We start from the raw sequence: 12,663 nt of genomic DNA, 5'->3' as shown, positions 1-12,663 counted from the left end.
AGTCGCCTTTGACTGGACTTAACCGTCCAGGGGTCCTTTACCTTTTACTTTCACCACCTACGTTCAACCTGAATATTTGTAAATATTACAGAACTCCACAAGCTCCCAGCGACCCCTTGCCAAAGGAAAGGAAACCCAGGAACTTCACAGTGATGGGAGAGGTGGGGTAAGTTTAAAAATGTGAAGCTGTTGAATTCTGAGTCTGACCTACTCTAGAATTCAAGAGTCGGGGGTCTCAAGATGATGTTGGTCTCCATCAGCCTCACTCAGCACAGTTGTGAGTTGTCACCCCCAGCAAAAACACTCAATCCAGAGAAGAGCTAGAAGATCGAAAGGCAAGGCACATTTATTAGGCTGCAGTAAGAACACTGATGACACTGGAATGTGGGCAGGTCTTGGAATCCTACACTGGGCCAGGATTCCGTCATTAAGTGCTTCCGGTTCACAAAGTTGGGGAAGATCACTGCTGCCACTCAGCCACGATTAACCAAGCAGCCCCCAAAAGTAGGAACACAGTGATGCTTAGCAGGACTATGACAGCCACCAGTCCTCCTGAGAGGCCTCCGAATGCAACATCCATGGAACGGAAACTGATAGGTAGACCTACCGTGGAAGGAAAGGGAAAAGAGACGAGACACATTTAGTATATGTATTTAGCCCGTAATACGCACAGGGGTCATGTTCTGGGGATTGCACCTAAAGCCAAAATCATGTGCTTTTAATACATTTTGGAAACAAGGTGTTGCTCAACAGGCACTCAAAGAGAAGAGCTTCCTTAAATTGCTTCACGCTTTCTCTTCCCCAAAGAACTCTGGGTTCCCCTCTCCCTGCATTTTATCCTAACAACAAGCCGGCAGCCAAGAGTAGCTAGCCCAAGCAGGTCACGCAGTCTCCTCTACGGCTAACTGGGATTTGAACCCAGTATTCTTAAGTCCAGCCTTCTAACCGTTACACCGCACCGTTTCTCAAACGCCTGTTGGAGGACAAATGTAGGAAGTTGGTCTCACTCTAAAGAAGGGGTGGGGGACCTGTGGACCTCCAGACAATGCAGGACTCCAACTCCCATCATCCCCAGCTAACACAGCCAATGGTCAGGGATGATGGGAAATGTAGTGCAGCAGTATCTCTGGAGGATCACAGGTTTCACCACCGTTCTTCTAGGAAATAAGCCTCTCTCCAGTCCTCTATCCCCCCTCCCCCCCAAAAACCCCCCTCTATAAATCTTGGACCTGGACTACCAAGATGCCTGAAAGCTGTAGTTCCCCTTGTACCACCACCACCCCTCTGCCCCGCATGTCACCTCGTGTGTGGAAAGGCCGGGACCAGTTGGTTGCAGCAAGGAGGGTCTGGATTTGATTGTAGAGAAGGTACCGGGCACTGTCCAAAGTGGGAAGGGCCAGAAAAACAGATTTGGGCATGACGTGGTTAATGCTTTATGGGACACACACATAAAGCCCACTTTTCCCCCAGAGGTTTTTCAGATTATTATCCTTCTTTTGGTATTGGTGCTGACCTTTAAAGCCCTAAACGTCCTCAGCCCAGTATACCTGAAGGAGCATCTCCACCTCCATCGTTCAGCCCGGACACTGAGGTCCAGCGCCAAGGGCCTTCTAGCAGTTCCCTCCCTGCGAGAAGCCAAGTAACAGGGAACCAGGCAGAGGGCCTTCTCGGGAGTGGCACCCGGAAACACGCTCCCACCAGATGTCAAAGAGAAAGACAACTACCAGACTTTTAGAAGACATCTGAAGGCAGCCCTGTTTAGGGAAGCTTTTAATGTTTAATAGACTATTGTATTTTAATATTCTGTTGGAAGCTGCCCAGAGTGGCTGGGGAAACCCAGCCAGATGGGGTATAAACAATATATTATTATTATTATTATTATTATTATTATTATTATTATTATTCTCCTGAGGAACTCTGAGCAGGATAGATATTGGTTGCTTCCAGATGACCTGTTTATTAGGCATTCGTCCTGATTTGTTTGCACAAAGTTTGTAGGGAGGTTATACAACAGGCATTGTTTATTGTGCATTCTTTCCCTCGCTCCCTCAGGAAGTAGTGATGGCCGCCAACTAGGATTAGACAAATTCATAGAGGGCAAGGCATGCAACCGAGACCCAGATGACACCATTCCTCTGTAAATAAGATATTTACCCAATGAGACCAAATAAACTTCTCACCTGTACCCTCGCCCAGGAAGGACTGCTTTCGTGCAGTTTTCATGGAGGCAAACTAAGGTGGGACCCACCTCATAAGCAAGGTCTTTTGTGATCAAAGGCTCCTCTGTCATTGGGCCACAATAGGGTATAGGGAACTTCCTACCAATCTTATAAGTGTGGTTGTGTCCTGGAAGGAAAAAGAACAATCTGATCTATTATCTCTTAAAGAACCCAGGAGAGGCGGGAGATTCAAATTACTTAGTGATAGATGTTGATATACAGTGTAGCATCTGCCAACTGCCCAACAGTAGGGCCAGCCCCAGCAGCAATATGGCAAGCCTCTCCAAACAGGTGGTTTTATTATGTACATTTGGAAAGAGATAATATACCCATTTCCCTCCCCCCCCCCAATAACCCTATAAGGTAGATCAGGTTGAGCCACTGAGCTTCATGGAGTGGGGATCTCAATCCCCATCTCCCCAAGTATTAGTCCATGTTCTCAATGTTTACTGATCCAATCTTCCCTCCAGCTTCTTCCTAGAGAAGGTGGAAATGATAGAGAGAGGCAAACAAAGGACTAATTACTTTCAGGATTATATGGAATGGAGCACCACAGTTTCTGTACAAGTCAGGGATGTTGCGCTTTCCAAAACACCACTGGAAGGAGAATTTTTTGAAGTGCCAACTTATCAACAAAACTCTTGAGCAACTTTTTGCTTTATTCTACCTGCTCACCACTTCCATTACCTTCTGGTTTCACTTCCACCTCTATGGTAGCTGTCTCCCGGGAGGCCTGGCTAGGATCCAAGTCCTCTCTGGTCCACTGTTCATACAGGCAGTAGGCAGGTCGGAGCCAAAGAACGGTTGAGAGGCGGGAGTCCGGGTAGTATAAGGAAACAGGGTAATCTAATGAGTAAAGGAGGAGGGAGGGAAAGGGAACAAATACAGGCAGATGGGAAAGCAATTGAGGAAAAGAAGGACACGGTGCTTGGAAGTTATAGCTTCTATATTACGCTGCTCTCAGCTGACTGTATTGCCTCCTTATGCCCCCCCACCCCAAATTCCCAGAGGGACAGAATCCCAGCATCCTTCGTCCAATGAGCATAAGCTCCTTCTGCTTTCCAGAATTCATCTCCCGTGGTTTCATTTCAAGGTTAAAGCCCTAAACGGCCCAGTATACCTGAAGGTTGCTCCTGCCAACCTAGCAGTTCAAAAGCACGTCAAAGTGCAAGTAGATAAATAGGTACAGCTCCGGCGGGAAGGTAAATGGCATTTCCGTGCGCTGCTCTGGTTCTCCAGAAGCGGCTTAGTCAACCCCAGAGTCGGCCACGACTGGACCTAATGGTCAGGGGTCCCTTTACCTTTAAGTATGGTTGTAGCCTGAGTCACTCACCTAGTACCAGCAGAGAAGCAGATCCGCCATATAGCAGAAGGTTTATGCCAAACAATAACATTGCCCCCTTCATCTTTGAAACAGGATAAAGGAAACCCTCCACAAAGGCTATAAAGATTGCTTTCCCGAACCTACAACTGATCTGAGCTAGAGGGGAAGGAGCAGACAGGGATATTTAAAGGGGAAAAGACTCAGGCCACATGAGCTCCTAACATTTAAAGAACTGTGATACCACTTTAAACAGTCACAGCCTCTTCCACAAAGAATTCTGGGAGCAGGAGTTTGTGAAGGGTGCTGAGGGTTGTCAGGAGTCACCCCACAACACACACACCCCCCCAGCTACAGTTCACAGATTTCCCTGTGAACAGTGATTCACTGTGAGCCACTCCATGAACAGTAGCTCTGTGAGGAGAATTGGCGTCTCCTAACCTCTCTCAGCACCCTTAACTCAATGCAGTTTGGGGGGTTTTTGTTGTCAAAGAGTGCCGAATCAGCTTTCATTGTGCAACCTCAATTGGCTGTGTGTGTAAATGCATCTCACCTAAAAATATTTCTAGGACAATCCTAGACATCTCTACTCAGAAGTAAGTCCTGTTAAACTGAAGAAGACTTACTCTCTGGTAACTGAGCACAAGATTTCAGTCTGTTCTGTTCTTTTCTTTCTTTTTTGGTTGATAAATGAATACCCTGTGTCCTTTGAGCATGTTCCACGCGGCTTATGGGGAGGGGGATGGAATTATAAATGCCACAAAATCAAATCACATGCACTTAAAAAAAAACAACAACCTGCCAAATCTATAAACAAGCAGAGCAGGAAATAAAAACCGCCTGGATAAAAATCAATGTTAGGTTAACAAAAAGTAAGTTCAAACAAATGTGCAAAGCAGCAGCAATAAAACACACATATACGCTGAATTAAAATGCCTTGATGAATAAAAATGTTTTTCTCTTGCCCTGGAAAGTGGCAACAAATTTAGATGCCAGCCAGGTAAGGCCTGTTGCGTCTCCCCAACAGAGCTTGCAGAAAATCCCTACCCTAAAGTTGTTCATGCAGAAGTTTCACTGAATTCAACAGCATTTCTTCCAACCCCAATAAATATGGTCTTAGACTTGCTCTCTGTGTTCTGTCCACCTCCTACCCTTATGTAACTTGTGTACAAACAGTGCGGATAGTCCTCCAGATGAATTGCAGGCGTGGCCAGCCCAACCATAGGACAGAGTGAGGCGGCTGAATCTTTGGTGTTATGAAAGGGTAGCAAATTGTTACTTATTTAATTTATTCTTACTGGATTGTATCCAGCTGAATTCTAGATGTGTTGAAATGATTGGGCCTAAATTAGCTGTGGCCATTAATTTCAATGGGCCTGTTCGATGACTGATGTTGAATACAATCCACTGCATTTTTGCTGCCAAGCAGGGATGGGTGAATTTGTCTATTTCTGTTTACTCATTTTCCCAGTCTTAAATTCAGTTCTGCGCATCAAGTTCGCATTTTGTTTAAGTTCTCTTTAAAACTTATCAGCATTACCCTGTTTCCTTATACTACCCGGACTCCCGCCTCTCAACTGTTCTTTGGCTCCGACCTGCCTACTGCTCCTAATAGAAATGTGTTTGTGTGAAATTTTGCCTAATATATTGATTTCTAAGCGCACCTTACCCTCTCTCTTTTTTGTACATATTACTTGGTTGGAGAACTGAGTTACAAGCACAGTTTTCAAAGGATGGCATTTTGAATCCTGTTATGTACTGAAGTTCTCACCCTGGACCAGCAGGGGGATACTGTAGATAGTTATGCAAATGAAGGATCGAAAGTGATGTTCAGTGATTGGATAGTTTGTATGCAAATGAAGAATCAAAAGGGACTTTCAGTGATTGGATAGTTTTAGAAAGTTGTTACAGTAACAAGGTACTGGAGCTCTATATAAGCAGGCTGACTGAGGCCTTCAGTTCAGTTCTGTTCCAAATTACAAATAAAGAGCTGCTTTGGAGAAATTGCTGTGTCGTCTGCTATGTCAACCCACAACTTAACAAATCCTGTATCATTTCAGAAAGAGCCGGTTACGTAGGTTCCCCTTCAAATGTTAACCGAATCAAATTTCTCCCCCATCCCTGCTGCCAAGTAAATACAGTACATTTGCAGGGTTGTCTGCCTTGGGCATCGATAACAACTTAGCCAACCTTAGGTGCTATACACATCATGAGAACAAAGGACGAGGCTGCTGGATCAGGCCAATGGCCCATCTAGTCCAGCATCCTGTACTCACAGAAGCCAAACAGATCCCTGGGGGGAACTCTCAGAAAGGACCACAAGAGCCTTCTTTCCTCCCCCTGTGGTTTCCAGCAACGGAGATTCAGAAACATCACTGCCTTCAGCTGTGCAGGCAGGAGATAACCACCATAGCCTGACTTGTGGGGTGGGCATTGGCTCTTTTGCCTCAGTCAGGCAGCAAAATAAAAAGCCCACCCCACCCCCACCTCAGGGCATTGCATGGGTGATCTCCCTGCCCATGACTGAACCCTTCTCAAGTTCAGGCAAACATCTCTTGCACAAAACACACACCAATCTAGTTGCCAGCATCTGCTTCACATCTGCGAAAGGCCTGTGTTGCTTTTATACTGGAATGTTTAGACCATGGGTAGGCAAACTAAGGCCCGGGGGCCGGATCCAGCCCAATCGCCTTCTAAATCCGGCCCGCGGATGGTCTGGGAATCAGTGTGTTTTTACATGAGTAGAATGTGTGCTTTTATTTAAAATGCATCTCTGGGTTATTTGTGTGGCATAGGAATTCATTCATTTTTTCTTCCTCACAATATAGTCTGCCCCCCTCCCACAGGGTCTGAGGGACAGTGGACCGGTCCCCTGCAGAAAAAGTTTGCTGACCCCTGGTTTAGACCCCCTTATCTCTACAGGCTGAGGCTTCCATGTCTTTCTGTTTGTTTGTGTGTGCTGGGATTAAAGTCAAGTGCCACCTCTGAGAGCACTGGCTACATCTGAGAAGCCCGCACATCCGGAGAGGCCTGTGCACCCGGGGGTGGGGGTGGGTGCCCAGCTCCGTTAATTTACGAAAGCAATTGAGCATCTGGCTCTGCGTCTCTGATCCCAATGCCCAATTAGCCGCATTGGGGTCAGTGCTGGCAGCTGAGGCACTATTGATAACTTCAGCGACGACAACGCCTCGCTGTGTTCCCTCCAGCAAAGTCGGCATCTGAATGTCTGATTAAGATATTCACTGACAAAACCTAGAGTCTGCTCTTCCCCACACCTTCTCCTCTCTTAATCCACCGGGTCCTTTTAAATGTATGGCCCCATGCTCTCAGCAGCCTGGTCCAGATATACCTCATATCCAGATATCTAGATATCTGTAGATAAGAAGCAGCCGTGAATTAAGCTGCTGTTATTAGACCCTGTATTTCCCCAGAACCAGAAGGTCCTGCCTCTTTCCACAGCAAATGCAAAGGATTGAAATATGGGTTCCTCTTGTGGGCCCATGGCATAAACTGAGGAGCATAGCTGGATCTCTTCCGTTTTGGGAATATAGAACTGCTGCTTCCAGTCTGGCAATTCAGCAGGCCTGCTAAAATCGAAGTTCTTCTCGGTGGAAAGAACTTTGCCATTTTAGGCCTTGCTCTTTTACAGTGGTGCCCCGCAAGACGAATGCCTCGCAAGATGGAAAACCCGCTAGACGAAAGGGTTTTCCGTTTTTCGATGCGCTTCGCAGGACGAATTTCCCTATGGGCTTGCTTCGCAAGACGAAAATGTCTTGCGAGTCTTGAGATTTTTTTTCGCTCCCCCCCCCTTTTCTAAGCCGCTAAGCCTTTAATAGCCGCTAAACCGCTAATAGCGCTAATCCGCTAAGCCGCTAATAGGGTTGCTTCGCAAGACGAAAAAAGCGCTAGACGAAGAGACTCGCGGAACGGATTAATTTCGTCTTGCGAGGCACCACTGTACTATACAAAGAATCCTGGGAACTGTGGTTTGTTAAAGGTTCTGGGAATGCAGCTTTGTGAAGGGTAAACTGAGGTACCTAGGATTACTTGGGGGAAGTCAGGGGCTTTAGAAGCATGGTGTGTCCTCTTCCTTCTCATTTTCTTCTGGTAGCCTGTTATTAAACAATCCCGGTTGGATGGCTGCTGATGGAAGCTATTTTGGGAGAGGAGAAGCCAAATGGCAGTTGGCTTCAGCTAGGCCCGTATGGGGAAGCGAGGTGGAATGCCCTTTGAGAGGACACTTCTGGAGAAGGCTTCATCTAGCCTGACTGATGAAGTAGGTCTTTCCTCTCCCTCAGACACAGCCAAGTAGAATTGCTGGTGATGGAGACAGTCCTGGAAGAGGAACCCCAAACAGCAATTGCTTTCAACCAGGCTGGTGGAACAGACCTCAGTGAATATGTACATACCTTCCAACATCCGAACAGCAAAAATTGGGACACCATCTTCCCATTTTTTGTCACAAGAGGACAGTGACCATGTGATCGCTGCACGATTTCACACTGTAACACCCCCCCAATGCTTTTTTCAGACACAGCACCCAAAAGTGTGTGTTTTGTGGTGCCACGCAAGATTGCAACCCTGAAAAAAAGCATTTTTTCAGGGGAAGATTACAGCATGAAATCGTGCAAGATCATGGTGCCCAAAATGGCCGCCATTCTCTCGCAATAAAAAATGGGATGTCCCAGTTTTTCCAGGACACTTGTGAGGTGTGTGTGTATCACAGCGGCCCTACCGCCTCTTGCAAACACCATGGAAATGGTGGATCTAATGACGAATACCAAAGGCCATGTTTGGCTCATGCCTGCGCTCCAACTTGAATTTGATGCACAGTCCCTTCTTAAGAGTTGCTGTGACCCAGGGTGCACTTCTTCCGCTGCCCAACGGAATGGCCCGTCTCCTTGCCCTACCCTCAGTCATATCAACTGCAACTTGTTTCTGTGCCTATTAGCGAGCCTCGTGTTAATGAGGCCCGGAGGGAAGTGAGACCACCCAGCCGCCCACCCTCCATCGACGACCAAGCGGTGAGTCACGCCATAGTGTGGGAGCAGGTTTCATTAGCGGTGGTTCTGAATGAGACCTTCCAAGTGGGGTCAAGGGATCCGATAGCGTTTGCTCTGATAATGAGAAGAACACAAGCAGCCTAATTTCCCTGTCTTGTTAACATTCACATCATCTCCATATACACTCACTTCCGTTTGCTCCTTGACTTCCAGGCACAAGTCCAAAAGGTTTTTAGCGGGACAAAAGAAAACCTCTTGCACCTGTGCGTAGAAGTCCCAGATCAAACAGAAGAAATTGCAGGCAAAGGGAAGTGTGGGTGAGGGCCCCCCCCTCCACAAATGCATATTAAACATGCAATTCTTTTGCACTAAAAATTCCACCCTGTCTGTGCCTATGGACTTTTAACATCAATGTGTTCTCACCAATGTCTCCCCACTATCCCCCACAATACCTTTCCATCCTTCTGTTTAGTTCCATCATCTTTAATCATCCGTCTTTTATTTCTCTCAGTCACTCACCCCATTCCTTGCTGTGCCTTATTATTTTCTTTTATTAGAGTGACCCGGGGGCAACCCATTCCAATCTGATCCATTCCATCTTTTCCCGCCTCAAAGCATCGTCTTCCCATTGATCTGGACCCTGGACGCCTCCACTTGCCCTCTGTGCTGATGTCACAAGCAGAGGCAGAGGGGTATAAATTCACCAGAGGGAGATTGCTGGAGGCAGGAAACAGAGGACTGGGATACAAGAACCCCTGTGCTGTGTCACCAGCATACATAGGTAAGGAATCCAGGGGTGGGAGCCTGCCGGAGTTGCCCTTTTCACACACCAATCCCTTTCCCTGTCTTTCCCTCCTAGCCTCAGGAGCCATGGAAGCAGCGTCTGGAGCCTGCAAAAGTCCCAGGGCCACCATGGTCATTCTCAGTTCTTGCTTGCTGCTGTCTTCAGGGGCTGTGGTGCACAACTCAGGCAGGTAAGTTGAAGGGGTTTTTCTTTGTGTGGGGTTTTTCCCCTGACCACCTTTTCCATCAGTCATTCTAGATCTGCTAAAAACCACGTGAGCCATTTTCCATCTGAACCAGATTTACAGTGGACAAGATAGGGCAAGTGTGTGTGTGTGTGTGTGTGTGTGTGTGTGTGCATTTAAAGTTTAGTTACATGACCAAAGTCTTGCAAAAGAGTATGTGGCAGAGAAGGGGATTGGGAAAGGAAAGGAGAAAGTTCTTCACCCAAAATAGTTTTTAAGAATGTGTTGATCAGGGGCAGCCAACACAGTGCCGTCCAGGTGCAGCCAGTGTAGTCCCATCAGCCCCAGTCAGTGTGAGCGATGGTCAGGGATGATGGGAGTTGTAGTTGGACAACATCTTGGTGGAACCAAGTTGACTATCCCAATATAGGTAGTGGAATAAATAGGGGGGATACCTTTTGTTGCCTTTTGGGGAACCTCCTCTCTCACTTTTTCAACTGTTGGTTGCTTCTTTCTCTTCCAAAAGAAGCCAGGATGGGGAAAGAAGACATTAATACTGACCCTTTATCCTTTTTGGGGGAGAAGAGGCAGCAAGAAGGTGCAAAGGGAGAAGTTTGCAGTTGCAGGAGGGGGGAAAGAGGGGCTGGGCTGGGAAGGGTTAAGCAGAATGTGGATGGAGCAGGGGCCTTTTTTCAAAGTATAATGAGAGGTTCTAGAGTTGGAAAGATTTGGGGCTCTTCCAGACTGTTGCTATTCTCAGGTGAAATTCACTCACATACCCGCAGACTCATGTCTCACAATTACAGTTGATTGGGAGTCCTTGCGCAACAAACCCCCGTACCCAAAAGATCAGATGTTTTGCAGTAAGGAAAGTGGCAGGAAAATGCACCAGGAAGGGGGGTGCGGCACTTGCATTGACACAACTGCCATGTGACGAACCCGCAAACAATTCAGAATGAAGGTTCATAGTCAAGGTTGTCCAATCTCCCTGCAGACAAACCAGGATGAACAAACAGGTTGTCTGGAAGAAGAGCTCAAATAATCCCCAATTCTATTACTGATTTAAGGACTAGCTCCACCATTTTTGTCCGTAATTTGCTCATGGAATTCTTCAACATGGATTCCAATGTAATGGAATGGGGCCTGCAACAAAATGTTGCAGTGTTTGTGGAGTGCTTCTGTTCAATATTCGAAGCCATCTTCTCCACCACCACCACCCCATATTTTCATTTCCCATCCTCAACTGCTTCTCAGTATTTCGTAGCCACACTGAGTACACTCAGTCCTTGGGCTGTTTTTGAGGTTCCCTTCTCCTTAGGTCTGTTCCCCCCTTAAGGTAGTTTTCGGACTTGTGCAAACTTTGCAGTTTCCTTGAGTCCATAACAGACTTGAGTCCACAATAGCTCCCTCTTCCGCAGAGGCGGTGCTTTTGTTGTTGTTGTTCAAATAAACAATGAAACTCACAGCGTGGACATAAGTAATGGAGGGAATGACGGTTTTGAAGAAGACACCTGAAAAAGGCTTGTTTTTGTTGCAACAGGCTAACACGGGTGGCTTTCTGAAGATTGCTTATTGTGTGGGCAACCTTAGGGGGATCCGTACTTGTGCTGTGCTTCCTTCAGAAGGCAATATTGGGACTCCTCGGTTCCAATCTACTTGATCCCTCCTCTGGAGAACTCAGTGTTATGTACTGAAGTTCTCACCCTGGGCCAGCAGGGGGATACTGCAGATAGTTCAGGTCCACATATGCAAATAAGGGATTGAAAGTGATGTTCAGTGATTGGCTAGTTACAGAAAATGGTTACTGTTGCGTTCTAGTGGAGCTCTATATAAGCAGGCTGGCTGAACCATTCAGTTCAGTTCTGTTCTGGCCTGTGAATAAACAAGAGCTGTTTGAAGAATCGCTGTGTCATCTGATATGTTCACCCTCAACTTAACACTCAGGTTTCCTATACTTTCTCTCTCAGCAGGCTCTGGAGACGTGAAGTGTCCCAGTATTCTCCACCAGGGGGCAGCGTTGACCTCAAAGGAGCCCTTGTTCCCTGGAGCCTCGGCATCCCATCCACTACCTTGCATGACTGGATGCTCAAGTGGATGTCCTCAGATGTCACAGCCCCCTGGGCTGAGGACAATGAAGATGAAGGGCAAAACAGGAAGTCCCGCCCGTGGGGCCCAGCGAGACAGGAAGCTCTGTCTCCTAGGGGCCAGAAGGTGGCGCTGTACCAAGCCAGCTGGGTTCCAGGTTGGGGCGGGAAGCGAAGTATTGTGCTAGCGGATGATGCCGCCTTCAGGGAGAAAAGCAAGATGCTGACAGCCATGGAGAGGCAGAAATGGCTCAACTCCTACATGCAAAAGCTTTTGGTGGTGAACTCTGAGTAGAAGGAAGTGGGGGAATTGGCAGGAGGTAGAGCAGGCACGGAGATGCGAGGTGCAAGAAGGGTCAACCCAGCTGCGTTTCGCCTCTCTCAGAACCAAATCCAGGGCATTGCTTGAGTGACTGAGTTTACTTACGTGCTGCTTTTCCACAAGGAGCGGGGCCCAAAGCAAAACGACTACAGTGGAACCTCGGTTTTCAAACTCAATCCATTCCGGAAGACCGTTCGGCTTCCGAAAAGTTCGAAAACCAAGGATCATTGGGCTGGCTGCAAAGTCAATGGGGGGGGGGGAGAAAAACGTGGCTCGGAAGCCTTTCGGCCTCTGAAAATCGTTTTGAAAACCGGAGCAGTTACTTCCGGGTTTTCGGTGTTTGGAAGCCTAAACGTTCCAAAATGAAGGCATTTGGGCACCGAGGTTTGCCTTTATACGGAATACAGAGCATGTCAGTAAATTCAAAAATGGCAAAAATGAACCATTAGACAAACACAGAATAAATTATATACACACACACACACACACACACACACACACACACAATGGTACCTCGGGTTACATACGCTTCAGGTTACAGACGCTTCAGGTTACAGACTCTGCTAACCCAGAAATATTACCTCAGGTTAAGAACTTCGCTTCAGGATGAGAACAGAAATCATGCGGCGGCAGCAGGAGGCCCCATTAGCTAAAGTGGTGCTTCAGGTTAAGAACAGTTTCAGGTTAAGAACAGACCGCCAGAACAAATTAAGTTCTTAACCCGAGGTACCACTGTATAACCAATC

The 12,663-nt window shown here is 47.2% G+C and overlaps 2 protein-coding genes across 6 annotated transcripts; one reads left to right on the top strand and one right to left on the bottom strand.

The window, feature by feature from the left end:
* Positions 1-321: 321 nt before the first annotated feature.
* LOC308460954 (uncharacterized protein) lies at positions 322-11,641 on the bottom strand. 5 transcript variants are annotated; one of them, XR_013978765.1, is made up of 5 exons: positions 3,521-3,753; positions 2,907-3,065; positions 2,181-2,346; positions 1,301-1,377; positions 322-603 (listed from the first exon to the last, which is right to left on the bottom strand). XR_013978765.1 is itself a non-coding variant. In XM_080977490.1 (5 exons), the coding sequence occupies exons 1-5, from the start codon at positions 11,585-11,587 to the stop codon at positions 461-463; spliced, it is 552 nt and encodes a 183-aa protein (XP_080833616.1). In that variant the 5' UTR covers positions 11,588-11,641; the 3' UTR covers positions 322-460. The 5 variants fall into 5 exon arrangements, 4 of the variants coding, with proteins under 4 accessions (XP_080833616.1, XP_080833615.1, XP_080833614.1 ...); XM_080977490.1 differs by lacking the exon at positions 3,521-3,753 and adding an exon at positions 11,581-11,641; XM_080977489.1 differs by lacking the exon at positions 3,521-3,753 and adding an exon at positions 7,950-8,016.
* On the top strand, positions 9,290-12,072 carry PTH2 (parathyroid hormone 2). The gene is made up of 3 exons (XM_080977491.1): positions 9,290-9,324; positions 9,403-9,517; positions 11,479-12,072. The coding sequence occupies exons 2-3, from the start codon at positions 9,414-9,416 to the stop codon at positions 11,888-11,890; spliced, it is 516 nt and encodes a 171-aa protein (XP_080833617.1). The 5' UTR covers positions 9,290-9,324; positions 9,403-9,413; the 3' UTR covers positions 11,891-12,072.
* The last annotated feature ends 591 nt before the right edge of the window (positions 12,073-12,663 follow it).

Source organism: Podarcis pityusensis (assembly GCF_964106645.2).
Source record: "Podarcis pityusensis genome assembly, chromosome: 13".
Lineage (NCBI taxonomy): Eukaryota > Metazoa > Chordata > Lepidosauria > Squamata > Lacertidae > Podarcis > Podarcis pityusensis.
The sequence above is the reverse complement of the archived record's forward strand: the minus strand, read 5'-3'. Positions and strand labels throughout refer to the sequence as shown.

Coding starts and splice junctions, on each gene's coding strand:
- LOC308460954 (XM_080977487.1), bottom strand. CDS start 3,625: ATGAAGGGGGCAATGTTATTGTTTGGCATAAACCTTCTGCTATATGGC. Junction 3,066..3,552: donor TGCTTCTCTGCTGGTACTAG/GTGAGTGACTCA, acceptor TTTACTCATTAG/ATTACCCTGTTTCCTTATAC. Junction 604..1,300: donor CCGGCCTTTCCACACACGAG/GTGACATGCGGG, acceptor CTTCCACGGTAG/GTCTACCTATCAGTTTCCGT.
- PTH2 (XM_080977491.1), top strand. CDS start 9,414: ATGGAAGCAGCGTCTGGAGCCTGCAAAAGTCCCAGGGCCACCATGGTC. Junction 9,518..11,478: donor GTGGTGCACAACTCAGGCAG/GTAAGTTGAAGG, acceptor TTTCTCTCTCAG/CAGGCTCTGGAGACGTGAAG.